The 25942-nt window shown below is 39.5% G+C and overlaps 2 protein-coding genes across 2 annotated transcripts in view; both read left to right on the top strand.

Annotated features, from left to right (window-relative positions):
• The first annotated feature begins 710 nt into the window (after positions 1–710).
• LOC131790123 (autism susceptibility gene 2 protein homolog) lies at positions 711–18041 on the top strand. Its single transcript, XM_066162466.1, is given in 19 exon segments — positions 711–1049; positions 3704–3826; positions 6780–6899; positions 7679–7717; positions 7895–7921; positions 8841–8883; positions 9590–9698; positions 10362–10609; positions 12095–12180; positions 12182–12218; positions 12221–12297; positions 13754–13815; positions 14317–14356; positions 14359–14385; positions 14914–15004; positions 15007–15084; positions 15532–15598; positions 15600–15640; positions 15643–18041. Coding segments are annotated over 19 exon segments (2730 nt in total). The 5' UTR covers positions 711–818; the 3' UTR covers positions 16827–18041.
• Positions 18042–19800: 1759 nt separating this feature from the next.
• Positions 19801–25942, top strand: part of LOC131789503 (unconventional myosin-XVIIIa-like) — a 37216-nt gene continuing 31074 nt past the window's right edge. Inside the window, 13 exon segments of the mRNA XM_066162864.1 lie at positions 19801–19996; positions 19999–20469; positions 20513–20544; positions 20589–20819; positions 20821–20953; positions 20956–21159; positions 21162–21247; positions 22877–22960; positions 22962–23078; positions 23857–23995; positions 23998–24032; positions 24675–24716; positions 24718–24886. Coding sequence (XP_066018961.1) covers positions 19876–19996; positions 19999–20469; positions 20513–20544; positions 20589–20819; positions 20821–20953; positions 20956–21159; positions 21162–21247; positions 22877–22960; positions 22962–23078; positions 23857–23995; positions 23998–24032; positions 24675–24716; positions 24718–24886 — 1864 coding nt within the window. The 5' untranslated portion in view covers positions 19801–19875.

Here is a 25942-nt window from a genome sequence, read left to right as displayed (position 1 = left end):
AGATATTAAACCCTTTTTGCGAAATGATTCTCTCTTGGTTTCGAGAGAGTTTTCCATTGATCTTGAACGGTGCGTTTTCTTTTTGTAAAATTTCACTTTAGCATGTTTCCAAACGGATGTTTAAATAGTTGGTATCTCAGACGAGTGACAGAATTGCAAACACAGCTGAGAAGTTGCTTTTAATTAATTGCTCTGCGCCTGCGGAGTTGCTTTTCAAGCTGCTAAGCGTCACGGCGCTGTTTTTGAGAACATTTTTTAAAGAGGAAATTCTCGTTCCTGTAATTTTCATTTAGACGTACGTGTAGAAAGGACACCGGAAAACCTATTTACGAGGAAAAGTGTCTTTCCAATGACCTTCAAACCACAGAACTTGGGCCGGTGAAACAAAGGGGGCGGGCTCACAACAGGCTGTCTATCATGCCTGAGGGAAAACCATTTTTGTTCTCTGGGGAGAGGGTATGTTAATTTAAAGATTGAGTATCGGAATGCATTATAAATATAAATTGCATTGTACAGAAAATGATATTTTACATTTTATAGTCTGTAAAGCGTTTTAAGTGATTAGTTGATAAACAATATCAGACTATATGGTACAAAAAATAAGCAGCCAAATGTTTCACGCTACCTCCCCTCCCCTAAAGTATTTTAATAGCACCTTGCTGATATTGTTAACTGTACTCGGCTCAGTTCACTCACTTTCTACTCGTTGACTTCGCTCGGTATACTCCAGCACAGCTGACCAGAATCAAGGAGTTTGGGACGCCTTTCTCGACCGCACAAGAGGCTTGAGGGCTTATAATGTAACAGAGGAGGTGAAAATGAAAGATGAGGAAGTTAAGAAAGCGACACAGAGCGACGACGAGGGGAAAGCAGCCGAGAACGGCGAACTAGTGCGAATGGATGGTGACGATTCGCACGCGGCCATAGTCAACTCAAATGGCAAAAGCCGAAATAAAGCGAATCGCAAGCGGCGAGGTTCTACTTCTCCTGAGGAGGACATTATTGACGGATTTGCCATCTCTTCTTATTCGTCGCTGGAAGCGTTGGAGGTAGGTAGAAATAATAACTATTTGCGGCCTTCTTTATCAAACTATTAACAGTAACAGGTCGATCAACGGGCTCTCTGTGCGTCTTGGTGTCACAAACACTCGAATTTGCCAAACTAAAACCGACTCAGTCGAGCGGCATTTGTACGGTCGCATGCAAACCAGACGTTTTTATCCGTGATAGATGTGATTGATACCATTCGTTGTTTTGAAAATATTCGTCCTTTAGCCATTTTGTGTACAGAGGGCGGCCAAAGCGGAGATCGTACAATGTTTACTTTTCGCAACAATTCACTCGAGCTTCAGCTTCAAGAACTTCCTACTACCATAAATGTCAAATTTTCAATTGATCGCTAATACCGAGGTAAAGCTACGTTCCGTCTAAGTCTAAGGAAGGGCAAATAAATGAGAGATTTGAACGTAATCGTTGAAAATGCGCCGAATTCAGAGTGCGCGAAACGCTTGTCTTTCAACGAGCCCATTCGGTCTTCGTGCCGATTTTGAGAGGTGGTTCTTGGAGAGATTTTCAAGGAGATATCAACGCTAAATATATAAAAGCCACGCATGAACAATTTCTTATGTGTTGTAGTCTACTAGGTATCATTGTTACTAAGTGATATACTTGGGCTTGTAATTTAGCAAGTAAACCTCGAGCAGACCACAAATGATTTTCGATTGCCCGTGCGGGCCATTTTCGCGTGTTGAGAATGAAATAGTGCTCAAAGTTTGGCCCGTTATCTTCTAAAACTGCGATAGATTCTTTCTTTTAGTCTACATGTGTTCATTCCTTCCGGCATTCTCTATAAAGACACGAAACCCGTGTATCTTGCGTTTAGCTTTCAAGCTGGGAGAAGCTAACGGGTCTGTGTGTTTTGACCACATTTCGTGGTCAAGAGTAAACCTGATAATTCGTCAAGGAACGCCAATGTTTTAATGCAGACAGTTATGCGATAAATCTATTCATTCGGTTCCTCGTGTGAAAAGTGGCTTTCGAATACTCGTTTAAATTTCAGTATTGTGGCCAAACATCTTGCCTTTTAAGCAGTATTAAATATTCAGCGATTAAACTGCAACGATCACAGCCAAACTCTTTCAGATGATTGGATTAAGTTATTAACAAACATTCCACCCTTGTTAGTTGAGTTGGGTTTTGTCAGATTCAACGGCGTAGTCATATAGTTTTTACGTACGAATTTCCTTTTTTCATGGCTTTTTGCCAGACTCTAAACGAAAGGTCATTTTTAAAGTGTGATCCACACATCGAATAACACAAAGCGAATAATATTCCCAAGGGCAGCGTAAGGACATTACATTAAAAATTTTTCACGTCGTTCTCACTTATCCACCAACACTTCTACGGGTATATCGCATTAATGAGAAAAGAAAAAAAAAAAGGGAAAGAAATGCAAGTTTATCCTAACTCAGATGCCTTTGAATATTTATTCCTTCGTAATGTTTCGGTAGTGTTTGTTTAAAGAGCTCGTGATAAACAGAAGAAATTTTATTAATGGTTTGCTGATTCGAACTGCAAATCTCGTTCACTGCGTTTTCTCTTGTTAAACCAGCTTTGTTTAGTTTTGTACCTTTTTACCACTCGTGTGTGTTTTAGTGTCCCCGAGGACTTTCCTTGTTTGTAGAAAGAACAATATCCCCAGGTTCCAGACCAATATATCTGTCTTTCTATTGAGAGACCTTGAGTGTTGGCTTAGAAGAACTTATCTTGAATAGAATTGGACCACTCTCTGTTTCTGTGGCAATCAATTGTGCTATAAAACATGCGAACTGGATCGATGAAGCATTGTGATTTAACAGATAATGCATCTGTGCAATTGACATGAAAGTAACAATTTTGCAACACACTTTCTTTTTATTTTTTTAAAAAGTGCTGTGTGCCAGGCTGTTTTTAAGACATTAGTGCTCAATATATTTCTGAGTCTTAACAAAAATTAGATACACTATCACTTTAAGTGTCTTGATAAGTGCAAACTTTCAGTTTTACTTCGTATTTTGGACTCTGCTATTAATAACTAGCTGTAAAAACTTAGTCTGTATTCTCAACAGTCCATTGTGATGACATACATTAGCAGTGTAAAATACTTGCTATCCACAGCTTCTCCTGAGGTACTAATTTTGCAAGAAAAATTATTTTAAATCATCGAGTGAAATAGTCACTGTGCATGGAGTTCAATAACGGTTTGGTTTGTTTAAATTTTTGCTTTCTCCATTGTGTGGGTTTTTAAGATACTAGATAGCCTATGGATTTGCCTGAATCTTTGTGTTATTCAATATTAATTAACTTCAAATGTCTTAAGAATTCTCTCCTCTGTTTACTAGCAGGTAGATTCTCATTTGTAGTAATTGAAAGTGACAAAAATTTGCACCAGGCTATTAATATTTTTCATTTTTGAGTATAATGAATTTAAGGAGCTCACAGACAAATATATCCTGTACATCTTTGGGTCAATAACTGTAACATTATGAATTATGACTTTGTTGTGATATAGCAGCTTGGTGTCTGATTGAAACTGTTCAATTTAAGATCAGAAATAATTTGTCAATTTTCAGTGGCTGCAAGTAACCATAAGGTATTAAAGCTAAGTAAAAGCTAAACTATCGTGAGATAGTTTATTTAAATATCATTTCATATTTTCCTGCAGTCCAAGGGACCCAGCAAACCCGAGCTACTTGTTGATGGACGCCGATCTCACAAAAGCTCCAAGCGAAGTATGGAAAATGGAATAAATGGGAAGAAAAGAAAGTCTGAAAAACGTAGATCCAGGGTATGTCCCCTTGTAAAGCTGTTATTACTTTACTTGTCAAATTTGTTTTCCAGAAGTTCATATATAGTTTAGTTGTAGCAAAGTGTTATGTGGCTGTGTAAGATTTTGAAGGTAAAGTGGTGGGGAAAAACTGATGAGAATTATTATGACTGTGGGAAATAAATATGTTCTTGGACAGCTGTCTTTCTTGATGGAAATATCATGCTAGGCTCGTCGTGCCAAATAATCAAAGAACCTTGAGTAATTAAACCAGTTAGGACTAAAATTAGTCATGCATATTTATGGCTGTCTTTCTTGTCGGTTAAGGGGGAGGTTATTTTATTTTGATAACATCAGGTAAAGTGGTATGTCTTTCTGTTTGTCTGGTTGCAAACTTCAGGTGTTCCAAGATGTAAATTTGTGTGTTATTTGTAACTCTGTTTTTTGTTCCTGTTTCAAAAAATCTGTTGTCATTCCAATTAACAGCTGAAACCACAGAAAGTTATACAATGTGGGATGCCAATTACTCTGTTTACCTTTTTGTTTGAATTCAATTTCAAGTACAGCTAGACCTCTGGCAAACATCTACATGTGAGGAAAGAATTTTTCGAGTTGATATATTTTTCTCTGTCATTGAGTGTGTTATATGTACAGGGTAGGTGAATGATATAAAAGAATTGTCTTATCTATTGCAAAGATGTGACAATTTGATAAAATTCTATACTTTCATGTTGGGATTTAAGCAGCTGAAAAGGTAATTCCTATCCAAGAGTTTCAAGTTTCATCAGTTAAGAAGGGCAGTTGTTTATTTTCTTAAGCCATAGCTGATTCAAGTCTTTCCACACTGGAATGCTTATCATTCAGATTAAGCTTTTAACAAACATCTTCACCTCTTACTGCTGATGATAACAGTCATTGACCAAAGCAAAGCATAATGTCACGGTAAAGCCAAACTCTGACAAATTATTATTATTGTGCACACTGGAATATTCTTGTAGAGGTGGGAAGTTGCTGTCTTGTTAATAATGTATAGTTTGACCTAGCTTTTGTTTCATTTGATCACAATGGACGCCTAAACATCTTCCCACATAAATTTAGTGACCACAAATTAAAAGAGTTTGAGACCAAGTTAGGTTTCTCTCTCTGTGAGGTGGAATCTGTGTACTAGATCTTACTGGTGTGCAATGAAGTAGGTCAATTTTTATTTATATCACTGTTAGGTTGTTTTTGTGAAAGCATGACTAAGTTAATCTGCAATATGAAGCTTGTTTCCTTTACATCTGTACCTCTTCAAATAGACTTCTTGTTTTGTATTTTGTTCTTTAGTTTTGTCTTGGTTCCAACCAACCCTCTACTAACAGCTAGCTTCATAGGCACACTTTCCACAATTAAAAGTAAAAAATGTTTTGGTACAAGTTAAATTGATCTTTGGATTAACCTCTTAATCCAGGATTAATGGTAGTTAATCCTGGTTATTTTTAACTGAAAGCTTGGTCCACATCTTTTCATGATTTGCAAGATCTTAATTGGGAATTTTTGCCTCTTACTATATCACAAACAAAGCAACATAGTACCTTTTAATTAATGCAGCAAGCTTGCAAATTTATTTCCTCCTTCCTCCCTGCATTAGTCTAAACAGCTTGTGGTGATATTCTATGATCCAAAATTGTTAACTACATGTAGAAACTTTGAAGTATCAAATTTAATGGAAAAGAATGAATCAGAGAATTGGTAGTAGTGTGGCAAATTGACTTGAAGGGAGGATGACTCTCAAGAGTGGTAGCCATAACAGTACTTGTACAGTATGTCATCAGACTTTTGTCATTTGATGTTTTGATCATGTGACACAGACAATGACTTTGAGTGCACAATGAAGCAATGGTCAGGCTTTTTGAAGGGTCAATTATTCTCAGTGGTATATATGTAAAATTAAGAACTATATCTTGAGAAATATGAGAAGCTGGTTTCATTTCATAAGCAATTGAAGCTTGTCACAGTTGGAAGTGATTTCATCATGTGGCCATTCTAGATCATGGTCCTTTATTTACTTCCTTGTCCTAGGAAAAAAATCTTGCTTTTGGACACTCTGTACTTTTACAAATTTTCAGTAGTTGATGGGGAATCAGAACTCTAAATTGGAACTAGCAGGGTTGGAAATCTTTGAGAAGGACTCAGATAACTCTTTTCCCTATGCTCTTTGCAGTTATGTAAAATCTTTCATAAATAACCTTCTTTGTCTTTGACTTGAATGTCAGTGGCATGTAAGATCCAAGCTGTTATTGAAATGTAAGATGACAGGTTGTCAGGTGAACAACTTTGTTGGCAACTAAAGTAAGGTTATGCTTTTCCCTGCCTTGTGTTGCTTGCATTATCAGCATAGAAGCAATCTAAATTAGGAGGACAAACACTTATGATTTCCTTAGCAGCATTATCTTGTATTTTGTTTGTTCTTGTACTTTGAATGTTGGAAGCATAATCAATTTGCTCGGTGGCCAGTACATGCAGATTGTGTTAGAGGGACAAAAACTCAAATTTGTTCTAGCAAAAACCAATTTTGAACAATCTGTTGCATTTCAAACTATGCTACATGTAAATAGAAAAGTCATCAGAAGTAGTTGGTTGTTTTGTCATCTTTGGCTCATAAATATGTGGATTGTCAAAAGAGAATAGTGGCCAACCACTCAACTGGTTACGCCCAAACACCAGTATCCAGATTGTCCTTAATCTCCTCTGTATATTTCCTCTGGTACTGACAAGGAGAACTCATTCCAGAATCAAAGCTTCTTAAGTTGGCAATCATTTGCTTTGTTCTGCTGATCTTAATAAATGATTCAGCAGTAGTGCTTTGTAGCGCTCAGTAGTGCCACAGTTTATATGTATCTAGTACTATGGCTAACTTTTTTGGACCTATTAACTCCACTGATTGTTGATCTTAAATCGACTCACTGATATGTGTAACTTTTTTATTGATCAGATGCATCATGATCCTAAACCTAAAGACACAGATTCAGAGGATGAAGCAGGTGTAGAGAGGAAGAAACCTGAGGGTTCTTGGTTCCCTCCCAAGCGAGAAAAAGGATCAAACACTAGTGACGTGAGTAGTACAATTATATTTTCCATAGTTAAATCTTTTTTTTTTTGTGTGTCTTAAGCCTATGCCTTGCTTGTTGAAGAGTTTGGAGAGCAATAATTGCATTGGAAAAAAATTTCATATGACTTTATCTGTAACTCTGAATGGAGTGGAAACTTAAAAGTATTGGATGTATAAATGAAAAATGTCTTAAGTTCAAAGAGGAAGGGTGGGTAAATAATTTATGACATATTTCTACGAGACAAGTCCTCCTGAGAGGGACAGGAAGAGAAAGGGTTTGTGTGGCAACATGGTTTGAGTGGACATAGAAGTCAAATAAGCAGTGGTCAGGAGTTGTATGACTAAAGTTACTGTAAATTGAGAGGAGTCATTGATTAACTGTGCCAGGTGTATTATTTATTTACTGTCACTCTAAAAGTAAACTTTTCACTTTATTTGAAAGTTTCTGGCATGATTGAGTTTACTGTGTACCTATTCATATTTGGATATGGATACAACCTTTGATTCTTGCCATAAATACTGTCATATTTTCTATTCAAGCACCAGCATATTGTCGCAAGCTATGTTCTACAGGGTATTTGGGAGTCAGATTATACATGACTAACAATCAGTCATAAATGCTTGAAGGAATATCAATTCGCATTTCACAGAACAGGTTATGAAGTTCAACTGGATTTCATACGTAGTTTCCTTTGGGCCAACTGAATTTTCTCTCATGGAACATTGTCTTAAACTTGTTAAGCATATGAATTTTTTCTGATCTTTTATTGATCTTTCGACAGGACAATTCAGACTCTGCAAGTTCAGACAAAGGTTACTGGGTATGTTTTGTTCAGTTGAATCATTTTTGTTTACTTTTCTGCTGTGCATGTGTTTCTAAAGGCTAGTGTACAGCTGAAACATCAGCATGCATAGTCCTTTATGATTTCCTTTCAGAGTTACTTTTATGATTCAAATTTGTCAACTTGTAACTTTTTGTATTTTCTCTTCATTTTCAGTGTGATACTGAGAGTGAGGGGGAAAGGGTAAGAATCATCTTTAAATGTCAATTTTGGTAGAGGCAAACTGCAGTTGAGTCAAGGCAGTGAATTCAGTTTTCAGCCATTGTGTATGTAAATTTTCAGAACAGCAAAAATGCCTGAAGGTAATTTGATTAACACAAAGGTACCAATGAAAGCTGGTTACTAAACTGCTTTAGCCACTTATGTTAGACCTCCTACAGCTTTTTGTAATGATTTTATCTATGATATTTGAATGGCCCATTTCATGGAAACAGCTAACAATTCCATTAATGGCAGACTCTTGTTAAAAATGTTCTTGAGATCGCTGTTGACAGCAACAAGGAGGGAGAGTGTGTTATGACTTACATACTGATGATCCAGGGCTTGACATATTTACTTTGAATTACAATTGTCCCTCTCTCAGTCAACCATCTTGTTTTTAATTTGCCTACTTGTCAGCTGCTGCACTTTTCCAAGCTAGCCATACTTCCCATTAAATTAAATGTACCAGACTCTCTAGAAAGCTCCCACCCTTGTATGAAACCAAAAATGTAAAGTTATCACCAACTTGGTAATAATTTTAGTCCTAGGTTTAATTCTCTGACCCAGTCCTGTATAATACCATGAAGTGGCATGGTTTTTCCTTAGTAGACATTATACTTTTTAAATTTTTACAAAATTAATGTGAAACTCAATATACCATGTTATGTTTTATTTTGGGAAATCCAGTTTTTCAGTTGATTAAGATACTTGTTTCATGTTGACACAATATTTTCATGAAATGTTTTGCTTTACCACATAAATAATTTTTTACCCACTGACCCAAAAGTGTGTCTCTCCTCTAGTGCAATGAAATCGTGACACCCTAGGTAGCAAGAAAATTTCACCTTTGTATATTTGTTGTAAATAAGCTCAAATGACAGAGTGCTCTTTTGCATTTTAGATCTCTGATAATGAATCCACAACTACTTCATCTGCTCCAAACAGTAAGTGGTTAAATATATTCTAACAAAATTGTGAGTTTTATTTAGTAAATTAAGTCAGACAACAGGCCTGTGTGGAATGTTGCAACTTTATTACAGCAGGCTTGTATTTTAGTAGCAACTTTCTATTCCCCCACATTCCTGACCACCTTTGTTGGGGTTGTTTTCAAGTGCCCCACACCTCCCCCCCCAGACCTCACCTCACCCCTTCCTATAGGTGCTGGGGTTGGGGTTGGTTGCTGGGTTGTGGGGATTTGCCAGCCATGTGGGTGGTTTTCTGTCTTGGGGTCTCTCTTGGTCACAGTGGAAGTCCCTGGATACCCTGACACCCACCTGTTCCTCATAGTGGAGGCAGCAGTTAATTTATGGGAAAGTTCTGTTAATCTGAGCTTCAGATTATATTTAGTCCATGATACTTATGACTGTCAATTAGGATTTTATGTGTGACCCATGTCACGTCTAGAAATGCTTACTTCTCTCCACAGTATTCATGCATTGTCAACTGGGCTGATGATGGGAATGAAGTAAAATTACCAGTTAATGTGTGTTTTGTGATAGAATTACTGAATTCTTTTCACTAGCCTAACCCATGGCAACTAGACGGGAGAACTACTTGAGTCTTTTTATTTGGGGGGGGGGGGGGGTTAGCCACAAATTTGCCACAGTTTCGTTCAGTACTGCCAACATTTGAAATGTTATTTTCCTAAAGGTTCATTGTTGAGTGTGAAGACAACAGTTTCTACTACCAAACCGAGCAGTACTGAAATGACAGATAAAGAGGTGGAGAAGAGTGTACCAAAACCATCAGAGTGGACAAGGTTAGTTAGTGATGACCCCTTTAACCCCTAAGAGGGACCAGCATCTAATTTCTCCCTACAATAGCACCCTAAATCAAACATTAAGGTCATGAGAATACAGGAAAAAGTCATTAAGTAAAGATGCTGAAGGATGTTATATGAATCCTCCTTGTCAGCGCATTAGGAAATTTAAAGAGAACATTATGGAGAATATGCCTGCTCATGTTAGGGTGTAAAGAATTAAGGCATGTTTTAACGTAATACTTATGTACTCTTAAGCTGCTGTAACATTGCAATTATAATTGTATTTTATAAATATCTTAGTTGTTCAGTATTTATGTATTTGTATATGTGATTGCTTATTTTCTGCGTCACCAATTAGCTTTCGTTTAATCGTTTAACTCCCAAGATCCAAATAGTAATTTTTCTCACCGACTGTCATGCATTTTCTTTTCAATTAGACCAGAAAATTTTTTGTTATGTCAGGGTTGTCTTTTCTTATAACCAATTTGTAAGATATTTCAGGCAGTACTGTTTAACCTTGGAGAGGCACTGAGATATTTTTCCTGAGACACAATCTAAGCTTTATAAATCAGTTAGCTGGACAAGAGACGTATTGATTTTTCACTCATCAACGAAGTTTACCCGCCTACTGCTCAACTGCTCTGTCTGTTCATGTTTCAGTTCCACGTCTTCTTCCTTTTCAACTGTAACAACCCAACGTCCCAGCAGCCATGGTTCGAGTTGTGCTTCCACAAGCTTACATTTGGCACTGACGACCACCACCACCATGAGTCACCCCATGACCCCCACCTTTGGACACGCCCATCATGGCAGCTTGTTCCCCCACTTTCCGTCCTTCCATCCCCACCCCGGCGCCATAGGATATCCTCATGGACCACCGCCTGGCGAGTCACCTTTTCCGTATCCAAGTAATGCACCAGGATTCAGACACGGGCTCCACATGACCTCACACCACCCCCTCCTTTATTCAAGGAAGAGCATTTGGACCACAGGGGGTGGGGTTAGGCGTGGAAGCTAGTGCTGAGTCATGCACTTTAGTTTAGAAGTTTATACTGCACCTTTAAGCTGCACTAGTCAAGTTACGTGTTTGGTTCATTCAGTTCGTAATGTGTGGCTAGGAAGTTAGCGAGAGCAACGATACGAAAATTCAGAATTAGTTGAGGGTAGTGGATAGGAAATCTAGGGTATGCATGCATGTCCGCCAAGACGCTAACGACTGGTTTGACATGTGCTTGTAGCACATTGATGAGATACTGAACCCTTCGTGGAATTGAATAGCACTTGTCTGTGCATATTATTTCCGTTCTTTTCAATCATCTTCTAGAGCGCAGGCCAAAAAAAAATCGCCGCGGTAGATTTTCAGAACGCGAATTTAGAGGGGTGATGAAGGAGAAGAGGAAACGCACCGTGGTTGGACTCGCTCTCCGCGCTCGAATCACGCTCCGCGCTTGGTCACGCACGCTCGCTTCGTGTTTCCTCTCTAAAGTATGGAAAATAACAGTGTGGACATACTAGAATGTTCCTCTCCCGGCATCAAATGTTTGCTATTGCTGTTTTTTTGTGTCAGTTATACCAATTCGTGCTTCAGGGAAGAATTAGATGACAGTTCGATATGTTATCGATGTGGAATCAAGACAGTTGGAACTTTTGTGTTCTCGTTTAGAGGAGAGTTTAGGCGACATCTGTCAGATTAGTGAAGCTTAGTCATGTCTTGTTTTAACTTTTGTCAATCCTCTGCATCCCAAATAATTTTCCTGCCTTTTCGTTACTATGAAGTCTTAAATGTTTTTCCCTCTCCAAAAAGAACTAAAAAACTTGCTTATGCGTCAGCTGTTGTTCATTTAGACGTGATGGGTGGTAATTTTGGAAACAACGAAAATACGTAAGAGTTGCTCGAGGCGTAGCCGCTGGCATGTCTAGAATTTCGAGTGCTCTTCAAACTTCCCAAGTGCTCTTAGATCTCTATGAGCAAACAGCTGACCTGAGAACTAAGTGTTCCAGACCTTTTCAACGCCGTTTTTTAAATGTTGTCCAACGAGACATTTCCTCTCCCACGCTTCAACACGTTCACGCTCTTCATAAGTGTGCACAATGGGAATATGAACCCACGCATATTAATTTGTTGAACACGAATATCTTAACTTTGTCGTAAGTATGTTTGGTGGACTCCTTCAATTGGAACGGGCATTTCGTAGGCCGCAAAAGTAATTTAAAGATTAAGAATAAAAGCAAACAAAAAATGGTGAAAAAAAAATGATGAGAAAAGATTAAAAAACCAAAAAAAAACCAGTAAATTCAACAGACAGCTTGTTTGGGCTCCATAGGCACATTACGGATTTATCTAGTGGCGTCCTCAAATGTATCTGCTAAAGTTAACAATCTCCTCCTTGCAGGTCCTGAATTTCTCCGTCACGAGCTTAACAACCGTTTCCTGCAGTCACAAGCAGCCGACAGGGTCCCTCCCGGGATGAGTCCGTCCTCAGCTCATGCATTACGAGTCTCATCAACACCATCACCAACCTCCAATCCGCACCAGCCTCAACATCAGCATGTCCATAGCAACGGTGCGCCGGTGGCAACCACCACAGGTATCCCAATCTGGTTTGAATCCTGTCTGTCCGTGTTGAGTAGATGGGCCATTGATATATTTTTTAAGCGTATTATTTGGTCCACCGTTTCGTTTGCCGTATGAAAAATTTGAGGTTGGTGAGAGAAAGGGTTGGACTTGAGCGGAACAGGGAGGGGGGGAGGGTTGTCAGTTACCAACTTTTAAAAAAAAGTGTAATGTCACTTTCACTCATACGTGGCATGCAAGGCTTTTCGCTGATTCACATTAAATTACAATATATATGGTGCCTCCCTATCCTATCTTCCGTGCTCCAAAAAACTCTAGGACTTCAAGAAAACCACGACGGCGACGACAACGAGAACGTAAGAAGACAAAGAGCTAATGAGCAAAAACACGAGCGAAATACGGCGTGTTTAAAACTTTGTACAATTCTTAGCCGTCCCATACAGAATAAGAACGCGAAAATCTTCAACTTTTACTGTTCCCCTAGCAGGGGAAACCTCGACAGGCGATTTAGTCAACAGTTTTACTTTGAACTCGACATACATTTGCATTGTATGCCGAAGTTGAAGATTTTTTACCGTCAGAAAAGGTTAACGCATAAAGCTATCGGCGAAAACTATTAGAGGAAACGTTTCACCCCACGTCGCCGTAGCGCAAAACTTAAACTCCCTACTAAAGAACGTAAAAAGGCACGGACGTTTTGAACGAGAGGCGATGTGAGGGTGATGGAAATAGCGTGGGCGCTCCTTGACCGCTATTCAACAATTAGCAGGCGTTTCTGAGAGGGCGCAGAGTAAGTAGGAGGAAATTGAGATAGTAATAAGAAGAGAGGGTGACCCGATTTGGAAGGGATTAAGGTCATTTTTCATTGTAAAGTTGAAGGTCAGTTTATCCTTAGTAAACCGTGCGTACCTCTGAAATGCCTGTTGCTTACCCAGATCGATGAATTTGGACTGTGATGCTGGTGAGATTTCTCGTGAGAGCTTTTTCCGGTCGGCTTTGTCACTCGAAGGGCTCAATTGAGATCTCTGCCGCTGAATTGAGAAACCCTTCAGCTGAGCATGCTACTAAATATACTTTTCAGTGGGCGAGCAGGGAGTTAATTGTCATCAAGGTTGAGTGCATTTTCACTCGGGGGACTCTACAGGTTTTTGGTTAATCTGGAAAGTCTTGGAATGAATCATAATCAAGTTTGTCCAAGCTTGGAAAGTTAATGAAATGCCGAACGACCTATAATCTCTTTTCATCTTCTTTTGATATTCGCCGTTTCACAACCATAGGGCAAAGAACACAGTACAAAAAGATACTTGGAAATGCCTGGGAATTGTATGAGTTTGAAAGAGTTCCAACCCGATGGCAGAGAAGGCCTATGTAGTTTTTTGGATGTTGTCCCCCCCCTCATATAGTTGGAGTGTTTTTTTCCTTCCATGCGGCTGTGTACTTTAAGTATGCTATGTTGTTTTGGGGTTTTTCAAAACACCAGCTTGGAATCCCTCCTGTTGGCTCAGACAGCCCAGTACCCTCCCCCTCTTATACCAAAGGGTACTGTTTTTTCCTGTTTATGTTTATTGAGGACGTATTTCTCACGACTCTAAATCTTTTCTGTAAATGAGCGGGAAAATTCGCATTCATTACGTTCCTCTTCGCTATGAATCCAGTTTTTACTAGACTAGTCATCGAACTGCAAATTTAATAGGAGCGACGACTTTTATAGAGATGCGAATTCTTTCTTGATTTGTTCCTTGGCAAGTCGTTTGAAACACCGTCCTGAGAAAACATTTTGGGGAAGGGCATAACCCGCTTGAACGTTTGCTTTGGAACCTCATGGGAAACCTTGTTATCTCCGTTCCTCTTGTTGTTGTCGTTATTATTATTATTATTAGTAGTAGTAGTATGCTATAATTTATTTGCAAATTTTCTTTTTAGATTGAAGTTCTTAATGATGGAAACGTTTTCTATAATTGTTGTGGTTGAGTAGTTTCCATGATTGATCCGAGTTTGTTTGTTTGTTTTACTTTTTTTGTCTTTTCCCCCGGTACACAGAAACCTGGTGAAATGGTGTGCAGCACAGGTTCAGACAGCATTGGCAAATTTCACTATCATCAGCAAAAGGTAAGACCCCCATTGAGCTTCGATGCGAAGCGATGGAGCAGGCAACAACTTGGGTCAAATCAATGACGTGAAAAGGCACAAAAAAGCCCTAGTGTCTTGACAAATGTTCTCCCTACTTGAATTTATACATCACGAATCAGATTACCAATGCGAGGCGAATGGTTGGGGGGGGGGGGCAAAAATTTGGGCGACCAAGTCCTCCAGTAAAACCACTGCGCGAGTTTTGGTTTCCCACAACAAGTCACCCGCAATTTGATTTCTCGTTCTCATTTTATTACCCAATTCAAACCAGTTTTGAAATTTTTTGGAGTTGTTTTGGGCTCAAAAATTCTGTCGCAGAGACGAGGAATCTTCACGCAAACATTTCCCTGTGTTGCACACTGAGTTTTATCGTGACCTTCCCGCGTAGTGTCATCGACGACTGTTGTTTGTGGTACATGAACAACTGTGGAACTGGGGTCAACATTGTTGCCACTTAAACCTGGTCAGGTCTCTTTAATCCTCATTTTCCTTTTTCGCTTTTCTCAGGGTCAGGCAGAGTTGCACAAAGACCCTCATGTTAAACCAGACCAAGTGCCCATCAGTAGATCTGCACTTGCCTCTCGTCTGCACTCACGCCCAGCAATCATGAAGCGCGCCGTATCACGTCCATGGCTCCAGGAGCCGTTAGTCCAGTCACTACACCTGCCAGTTCTGCTGGTATGTAGTATTTACTCTTGTCCGTCCCCGTTACTCTTCTCTTGCACCGGATTTAAATGTTACTATACACGGCACTTGTTTTTTTTTTTCTTTTTTTTGTTTTTTTTTTTATTTTTCCTTTTTTTTTTTCCCCCTATATTTACACTTACATATGTACTTACACTAACTTGCGTCTTACACGATGTTTATACTACATTAACTTTGCACTACTTACAATACATATATTACAATACAATTACACTAGTCAAGATTGACTCACAGCTGACACGTCACTTTGTAGTTGCTTCTACAAACGTCCACATCAGCTTGATCGAAGCACCCTGTTCAGAGAGCGGTCCTTCTTTTTCCTGTGATGAGGTGATTTTTCATTCGAACTCTTCGTGGGTAGCTTTAACTCCATTTCATATGACTTACCTTCCTTTACTCTTCACTTCTGTTCCTCTGCAGCTGCTGGTCCATTTCTGACAGGAACTCCCATTCCTACAGCCCACAGTACCAACCATGGTATTGCGCACCTCAGGGGGATCCGTAGGCATTCCGGCGGCCCCGCCTGCTATTATGGACTTGGCGGTAGTCCCGTTGGGGGATTGAGATCGGGTCTCGGCGCATCTATTTCCAGTCCTTTTCGAAGCATCGGGAACAGTAGTTTCAGCGGACTGGGCAGCTCACTAGGCCTGGGTTCTAGCTTCAGCAGTGTTCATGGAGTGAAACCCGAGTGGAATCGTATGTCAAGCAGTCCAGCATCCTATCATTCCTGGCTGAGCCGTGAGACGGAACGAGAAAAAGAAAGAGAAAATGAGCGTGAAAGAGAGCGGGAACGTGATCGAGAACGCGAACGCGAACGCGAACGTGAACGTGACCGTGAACGTGACCGTAGTAGCGATCGAGATCAAGATAGAGATAAGGAGAGAGGGATACCCGATGCAAGGGACAGAGGAAACCTCCTGGCAGGAAAAATCCAGGAGAGGGAGCGTGCATCACTTCGTGTCTCTGACGAGGAAGGCGATAGTAGCCAAAGGCTTCGAGACAGAGATAAGCCCGTTGAAGGACGAAGATCGCCGATCAGACATTCTCACTCGACTGGTTTTAACATCGCCAGTCTGACAAGCACAGAACCTAAACCGGAAACGTCTTCTGCGCAGGAAATGCGCAGCTCGTTCGAGCGCGAGCGAAGCTTATCGACCTCTGCCACAGTCAGCAGTGTTCTTTCAAGTGGTAGGAGGGAAGAGCCCAAATTACCTGGTGACAGAAGATCTTCTGAGGATCACGATCTTGTTATTCTGTCAAGTGACAGACATAGTGGTGGCCATTCACATGGCGTCTTGAGTTTTATGGACAAACGGAGTATTTACGAGGACAGAGACAGACCTCGCGAACCATTCGACCTTGCTCGTTTTGCAGTACGCCCTCCGGTGCCGCACCGTATCGGTCTATACCCCCCACCTCATGCTCATCCCCACCCGTATTCCCTTCCCCACAGCCACGCTCATCCTCACATTGCCCCTCCCTCTCTCTTTGCACATGGAGGGTCCTTGGCGAACCCGTACCTCGGTGGTTCCGCCATGTCAGCAGTTACACACCCGCCAGCCATGCCGGGATTTCTTCCTCCACGTGGAATGCTGGGACTAACACTGCCTGGCTTGGGACCGCGAAGCAGAAGTCCTGGTGATGTGGTCGCTGCTGAGCACGCGCGAACTGCATCGGAAATTCTATTGGCTGCTGCTCCGGAAGGCAGACCATAAGCTACACGATGTACATAAAATGCAGTGGGGTGGGGTCGGGGCCTGTTTCGTTGTGGCTCCAAGACTACGTATGATATAAAATTTGTCAGTTTAAGTTAGGTTTATTCATGTAACATAGCGACTGCTGATGCGGGAAACGCCGTCATACTCTTTTACTTGTCTACTAATCGATGATCAGAGGTAGTCACCGAATTCACTCATATAGTATGACTATAGTTTGGAAAACGAGATATTAAGCGTATCATGAACATGTTTGGCTGATCTTTTAGACAAGTGGAAGATTATAATTCATATTCTTGTTATTTATGACTTGATAAAGCCGGAAACGCCAGCCCTTGCTCAGAAGTAATGTCGATACGACTTTTGATCAAGGGTTGGCCCCTCAAAAACCAGATCGTTAATCTTTTAGGAGAGAAATTGTCGTTAGTAGATGAGGGTAATCTAAGCTCACCAGTGGTTGGCATTTATTGAGAAACTTCCAGAAATTTCCTTGTTCCTTTACATAATTGACACATATTTGAGAACGCCACAGAAGACGAAGGTAGATGTTTTGTTGCTGTTTATGATAGTTTTACAAAGTTACTAAGCACTTGGGTCGGGGAAAGCAGTTTCCTTTTCGTTAGTAATACGTCTCTCCAGGAAGTTTACAAGTCCTACTTATTTCCCGTTAGTATTTCAAAGATTTCTTGGACGGGTCCTCTTTTAAGTGTAAAGGTTAACTTCCTATTACGTGCTACCGTGACGGAGAGATTACTAAGCTGTGAGATCGGGTTGACCCGACTGCTATCACTTTGTAGCCATACAGACACGCTGAAAGATTCACAAAAACGAATATGAAGGGCATATGTGAATAAGCAACAGACCAAACTGGTTTTTTTCCCCGCGGCGTTGTATTTTAAATTCTTGCCATTTAAAGGCCTTTTGACTCTAGCACAGAGTTAATTTCAGCACATTGACCCCGTTTCTGCGGATTTCGTGTACCATTTGCAATTATTATCCAATTTTGCTGTAGAAAATTTTCTTGTGGAACATTCATTGCGACCCTTGCGCAGACTTATGTACATTTTGATAAATGTAGAACGCCGATACGATTATTTGTATTTTCCTCAAAAGTACTATGACAGAGAAAGAAAAATATAGAGGAAATCGATTTAAGTTTAAGCAATTCCCATATTTACAAGTGAGGAATTAAAATTATTTGCCCTCCAATGTTAACTGTGTGAGATATATCTTGATATTGTCATCGCTTTTTGTTACGTATGATAAGGTTCTGATTATGAGAAAGTACGTCGTTTGACTTATTATGAGGTTTGCAAATCTTCGCGCGAGATCGAGAGAAGGAACTTTGCCGAACTGGGTCGTTAACTTGGGCCTATACACCTAGGTCCAGCTATTCAGCGGATGGATAGTGTTTTCCGTTAGATAAATCGCTATCCGCTGGAGTAGTGTTCACGAAACGTACCGGTTAATGTACCGGTTAATACACCGGTTAGCTGAGAGAATTTAACCTTAATTATGATGGAAATACATATGCGCTATTGACCAAGCGTGAGGTCGAGATGGTTGCACGTTGGCCGAGTTCTGTTCATGGGTTTTTATGAACAGAGAATTCAATAAAGGAGTCGGAAAAAAAAAAAAAACGATTTCGATATAGTAAGAATCAAGAATGACATGTTTATTTCGAGAACCGGAAGAGAAAGCCGATTGTGTTTGTAGCACAATAAACTCACGAGAGCCGTGCGTGTTTCCTTTGTTTTGACTTTCTTCTGTCACTTTTTACGATTTCATCGCCAACGTTGTCTAAATATTGCAAACTTTCTCAAGTCCGTTGCCCGCAAATTTTTGACTTGTGCGGGATGAGGGCGGGTAATCCCAAGCGGGCAAGATGGGCCCATCTTACCCGCTCGGGAAGCCAATCAGAATACAGTATTCGTTTCATGTTGCACACGAGCGCTACCGGCTGTGTAATTATTTCAAAATATTGCTAGTTTTTACAAGGGAATAATGGCGATGATCATGCTATGGAGATGCGACGGACAATCTTTGAACTGGCCTGGTAGAGTTAAAGTTGTGAACAACAAATACCACGTAACTTTAGAGTCTTGCCTTTTTGCTGATCATCGGCATTTCATCTTCTGCTAATTTTAGGTTCTTTTTCATTTAACCACTTTCCAGCTATATTAGTTTTGATCATCGATCAGTTAAAAAGCGTTGATTAAATATAAGGTTGCTCACAGTGAGTAATTTGTGATCGTGTATCGTGTATTTTACTTTTGAATTTCGCACGCATTTTTTGATTGGTTCTTTCCTATTATCTATTGGAGGATAGAAGCATAGATTACGTCACCACTGACAAACTTTTTTCGCTTCTTTGTTGTAGAAAACAAATAGATTCCATGTTGTCTAATAACACTTCAAAATGTGGTAAGAAAAAAGCGGCACATAAGGCGCAGCCGAGTGTGTCACTGATGTTTTTTTTTACGTCATCTGTGATGTATTACTGAACAGGCGCAGGGAAACACGCAATTTATTTGTTAATTTGATTATATAAGCCCTTTTTAAAAAGCACCGCTAAGGAATCGAACATTTAAATACGTTCGATACGTCATTTTGTAGTCTTGTTAAAATACTTGCGATGCATCATTAATCACGAGTGTCATTCTCGATCATGTCTTTTTTCATAGACCTCCGTTGGTTGTGCGTGACCGAAACTTACACCACGTTTTCATGAAAACGCACGCAATCTTAAAGAAATAACCCGATTAGTGATCACCTTAATGTATATGCATGGCGTCTTACTCTTTTGGCCTTCTCATTTTCACAAATATTGGCAGTTACCTTTGGCAGTCACCGCAATGGTTGGCTACATTCCATTAGTTCGTGACAAAATTACGTAACGCAATGACCAAAACATTTTGATCACGTGATAAGATTTTGCAATCCCCGGATTTATGAATTAAAAATTTGGCGGCCATTCGTGTTAAGTACATGTCTACCAGTTGTCTCTAAGACAAAACTAAAGTTGGTTCGCTAGCAATAATCTATCGCCATGTTTTCCTTCAAGAAGAAGGACAAGGATAGGGAAAAAGTTATCGAGACGAAAGAAGAACGAAAGGAAAGGAGAAAAAAGAGAAGGATAACAAAAACAAAACTGATCGCAAAGCTCATGGCGAACTTGGGAACATAGTTGCTGGCTCTGAGGAGGAGAGACGAGGGCGATTTAGTTTTAGAAAACAGGATAAACGAAGGTACGATGTTGAGCACGATTATGACCAAAGAAATCCATCGCCTGGAACTGAGCATCTTGATTTGTATGGCAGGAAAGGTCGTTCGAGTAGCACCGATACAACTGGTAGTACAACTAGCGGTTCGGCCATTCCTTCTCCATATTTGTACGGATCTTCTACTAATGTTTCATCTAACGCAGTTTTTTCCGAAGCGGTTCCACAAGCAAATCGTAGACATGTAGACGATGAAAAGCAAGAAGTTTCGGAAGTCGGGAAACCTGTCCCGAAACCACGAGTGAGAGAAAGAAGAGCTCGAGTATTGAAATCAAGTTGCAAGTCCGAACCGGCAGAGTTACGAGTCTCAAGATCGAGAAAAGACAACGAACGAGGAGGAGGGACGAAACCACAGAGCCGAAGTTAATGGCAATTCTTCAATTAATGCGAAGTCTTCTGATGAAGGTATATCTGCTTCGTCGATGAACGATAAGCATGTTTTTGACCGATAGCGCTCCACCTAAACCTCCGCGTATTTTAGCGGATCGCGCTGGTGGTTGAGTTCGAAGTCAAGCTGATCAATGTTGGTTCCGAAAACGATCGAAACAAGGCTAATTCTCAACGATCCATGGAAGTTGATCGACCTATCACTGCTACAAGCTCTGTGCAGTCTTTCGCCGGTCCTCCAAGCGATCCGAAAATTGTTTTGCCACCAAGAGATCTGAACGTTTCCTCGCCGTCGATTCTGTCTCCTACTGATAAAACTTTGGAGGGAAATGGGGGTCGATTTGCAGCTACCGGAAGTGAAGCCAGCCATTTCTGGTATTGCAAGGGTGATAAAATTAAAAAGGCGCTCTAGCGGTGATTTTGGGTTTGCTCTGAGGAGAGCCAATGCCCCTGGAAGCGGAAAAAAACTGTTCACTTTGTGGAACCCGTTGGCCCAAATAGCACACCGGGTTTGCTACCAGGAGATCGACTCGTAGAAGTCAATGGAATCAACGTTGAAAATGAACCGAGAGAGAAGATTATCGAGATGATTGTTATGTCGGGAGAAGAGGTCGTTATTAAAGTTATCCCAGTACCGGAACTTTCAGAATTGAGCGTGAGAAGTGGTTGGATGGATCGACTGTTCAACTTGACGAGTCGAATCTCAAGGCCGGAACTCTGGCTCGGAGTGGAAGCAAAAGAATTAAAAAGAAGGTGAGTACATTTCTTTAATTTAGTTCAAGTAAAATTGCTGATAATAGAATGTACTAATGGAGTTCTGAGGTAAATATGTTATAGCCTTCATTTGTGTACTTTGTTGCCTACGCTCTGTTGATATTCCTGTCAACTGTATTTCTGAATGCCAAGGTCGTTGATCGCTTGGAATTTAACCATGTGATAATTTGCATGTTCTGACTATTATGACAAAACATCCCAGCGGTCGATATTCCAATACCACATCCTGAAATAGTATTAGTAAAGCTCTGTTTAGTTTGAGGTATTCGCCGCTGATCTTGTTTGATTTTCACTGTTTTGCAATGCATCAGTGGTTCAAATTTGCATTAGAATAGGTTTCCTTGTTAAAATTTTATTAGAGTTAATTACTGCATAGTGTAAAATGTATAGGACTTCCTTCATTTGACAAAGAATCACGTGAAATTAAGTCCGTGAGCTTTGTTCCCTGTTTTAAAAAACATACCACTTTGACATGGATAAACACGGCCTTGTCAAAACATGGATATTGCCCAGTACAAGATTCAGATCGCCAAGAATATATTAAGTCTCTGTTTACAGGAGTTCTGCTAGGAATGTCACAGCATGAATATTCTTTTGGGCCAATTTGGGTTTTCGAATTTTACTTTGCTATCTTAAAAATTAATTTAACCAACTAATCCAGAGGAAATTTTGTTCAAATTTTTTTGCTGCTGCTCTCAAATTGCTCTCTCTCGGTGGTGAGTGTGTGAGAACGGGATGTTGTTTTTGTCAACATTCTTAAGATATAGTAATTTACAAGGTGTCTATTGTTTGAAAGAAAGTGAGTTTGATCAAGTTAAGGAATTAATTGCTTTTTTCTTGTGTGCATCCCTTAAGGCTGAGTGGATTAAAATGGAAAACCCACTGTTTGATTTGATACATGCTAAGTGTTAATTATGATAATTTAGGTAATTCGGGAGTGATGTTTGCTATGACACAACTTTTTGTTGAAAATATTTCAAGAAATCAGAATAAGGGTATTAAGGATATACAATAAACCCTCTCAATTACTGTTAATTGCATTAATTCTTACATTCTTTTACTTAAGTATCTTATCATGGATTTGTATTAGGAAGATTACATCCAATAGCTTTGCTTGTGACAGCTTCTGTTTGCATAATGGTGAAGCAGGAGGTGGAAAGGCTATAAATATTCATAGATTCTAAATGATTTGGTGTTTACTATGCTGAAATTGAGATGCAGAACTATAAGTATCTTGTGATGGAACCTCCCTTAAATTTAAGGTTTGCTTGAATGTAATCGCTTCTTAATGTGATTGGAACATGATTTAGGATTTGAGAGGTTTTTTTTTTCATTATCAACAGACATGTATGTGTAGTAGAACCACATTATTTATACCTTTTCTAATAGAAAGATGGGGTAATAACCTTGAGAAAGTGAGGAAGTTTTTAAAGTGATTCTTATCTTGGTGTTTTGTTTCAATTTGGAAGTTATGTTTATATGTTTTCCTGGATGAGTTATTTGATGTATGTAATGGATTGAAATATTAGTGTATGTTATGGCTACTGGTAGATTCTAAGTCGAAAAAATTCTCTAATGTCTCCACTTTAATCTCTTTTTACTTCCCAGCCCAAATCAGAGGAGGAGGTGAACTCACAGAAAGCTTGGTTAGATGCTGAGAAAGTGTGGGTTGTTCACAAGGCAGGGTTTTCTGGGTGGAAGAGTACAGAAGATTAAAGAGCAGAGGCAAGAAGATGAAACCCCTATGTGTAAAGTGAAGTTGGATCATGGTGGTGAAATTATTTCTATTGAAGAGGATAGTGTTGAAAAGGTTTGTTTAGTTATTTTTTACAGTTTTCATTTGCTTTTTTTTTTTCGGGGGTGACCTCAGCTTTTTTATCAGGCTCATTGCTACTGGAGACATGGGAGACATAGTCACATAGTTGTGTTGTGCCCCAGCTGAATTATTGTGTCGTGTTCTCGGGCTAGATGCTTTGCACCTATAATTTCTTGCTTTATTCAGGCCTGGGTTATATTAAGGGTGGACAACCTAATTAACAGCCCTCTATTCCATGAATAGTGAAGTACATTTTGTTAACACCTCTTGGTTGGGTAGTGATTTACCCACTTGATAGTTTTATCCTCCCTTTTGAACAACTGGGCCAGGGAGTCTTGATGGCTACAGGCTTACTGTTGGGGGGTAACCTGGATTAGCATCCCATCTTTAACCCTTAAACTACTAGATCAAATGTGTAATTCTCCTTACTGTCAACCAAACAATTCTTATTATGTTAGTTCAGATAATTTAGTATTGGATCAACCAATTATCCCCAGATTGGTCTTTTTCTTTATTCTCATCACTTATCTAGTGGATATTGTATAGATATTTTTAATTAAAGAGAAATTCTGTCTTGGTCATTCATAGGAGTTTAAGTGTTAAGGCAGACACTTGCTCCAAGTGGTTATAGCTAGAAGAATGTAGGATAGGTAGCAGTTATAATAACCGTCTTTTTGGCCTAATGTAAACATAATGGCAAACATAATGTACATGTATGTTGGAAGAAAGTCTACTGCATAGTAGAATATTTATATTTATTTATTCACTTTAGGCAAATCCTCCTCAGTACGACAGAGCAGAAGATCTTGCTTCCCTGCGTTACTTAAATGAATCAAGCTGCCTACACACTTTACGGCAACGGTTTGGTAGTAACCTTATTCACACCTACGCTGGACCCAACTTGATAGTTGTTACCCCCAGCAGGAGTTGGCCATTTATACTGACAAGGTACTCAAAAGCTTTATAAATACCCTAGAGCCCTTAACCCTTTTATTACCAGATTAATTTGTAATTCTCCTTACTGTCAACCATACAATTCTTATAATGCTAGTTCAGAGAATTTAGTATTGGATCATCTAATTATCCCCTAATTTGATATTTTTCTCTATTCTCATCACTTATCTGGTTGATATTGTATAGATGTTTCAAGGAGAAATTCTCCTGGTGTAATGGGAGTTAAGGGTTTTAAAAAGTAACCTTGGAAGTTCAAAATGCTGGTGTCAATACTTTGTACACAAGAAGCTGTTGTGAATCACCTACTGGTTGAAGAAACCAAAGAGCAACCTTGAAAAGCAATGCCAGAAATTTTGGATGAAAATAAAAGGGAGTTGTTCAGTTTGAAAACTTCCCCACAGATGTAAAATGTTTGAAAATGATAATTTTTTTTCCATGGCTATCAGTCTTGTATGGTTAATATAAAGTAACCTCCCAGATTATTTAATTCCCTATTTTATCTGGTATATTTTCATACATGTAGCTATGGCAACTACAGCAAAGAGAACAAAATGATAAGAAAAACCTAACTTGAGTTGCTGAACATGCAGTCTTTAAGAACGCTTGCTAAAAAACTGTTTGTGGAATTTCAAACAGGTGATTCAGATGTTCCGTGGCTGTAAACAGGAAGACATGCCAACCACACATCTTTGCTGCTGCACAGTCAGCTTATAGAAACATGTTGGCAACAAGGATGGATCAGTCAATTGTACTAATGGGACACAGCGGCTCAGGGAAGACTGTCAATGCCAGACACATCATGCATTATTTGGCAGCTGCTGCCAGTTCTCCTCACTCTGCACTTACAGGTGAAATTAAGTTCTCTCTCTTCCTACCCATCCACCCAACTCCCAAGATCCTCAAATCAATTCCTCTTAGTCTTTGTCACACATTTTGTGTTATTGAAGGTTTGAGGATTTAGTGTTAAATCAAACTAGGTCTTTCAGTTTATAATTTTCTCTCCTCTCATCACCTTTCTGTTTGATAATGTTGTGCTTTCATAAGAAGAAATTACTTAGTGGTCCTGTTGTAAGTGAAAGGGTTTAAGAGGTCATGTTAGATTAGGTCAGTGTTTATATGTTTCGACCCTGGCACCCGAAAAAATGTCTGTTTCTAACTAATGTGAGGTTTAAGAAATGGAATTTTTTATAAGGATGGAACTTTACCTTGCAGTGTTTATCTTTTAATTTTTTTTATGGAAACCATACCTCTGTTGGAAGGTCTCTGCAAGCAGATATTTGCCTCAGTGTGAATGTTGTGATTTTCCTATATCTTTTATCCAACATATATTTCCAGTTTTTTTTGTACATGTGCATATAAATTCATAATTATGTAAAGTAGCAATGAACTCTTAAAGTGAGGAAAAAAAACTTACCAATGATGTAGAAATGCTTAACCTCTTAAACAACAGAAGTTAGTGTGGTCCAATTTTTGTATTATACTTTACTATATTAAACATATTATTTAATTAATGTAATCCTGATTGGACATACAATGTAGATATTGCCTAGTGTTCCGTGATGAAATGGTACCTGAAATTGCGCCTAATACAGGCGCCAATGCGACTAAATTTTTCACTTTGGCGACCAAATCCTGAAAGTTAGTCGCCAAATTGGCGACTAGAACGTTTCATCATAACCTTACCAAGAGATATAGTGAATTAAAAAGATTTGCAAAGATAAATCCGCGGCAAACTTCCTCGTTAAGTTTGTTTCCAAAACGTAGCACATGCATCTCGATCGATAACTAGACGCCATCTTGGATTTAGATGAGCCTGAACGTTGTATATCATCCATCCTAGTGTCCACTTTGTAGCACGTTAAAGATCTTTTCCCTAACTTAATTTTGGAGGGTCTATCTAGAAC

The sequence above is a fragment of the Pocillopora verrucosa genome, chromosome 2 (assembly GCF_036669915.1).
Source record: "Pocillopora verrucosa isolate sample1 chromosome 2, ASM3666991v2, whole genome shotgun sequence".
Taxonomy (NCBI): domain Eukaryota; kingdom Metazoa; phylum Cnidaria; class Anthozoa; order Scleractinia; family Pocilloporidae; genus Pocillopora; species Pocillopora verrucosa.
This window is presented reverse-complemented; position numbering and strand designations above follow the sequence as displayed.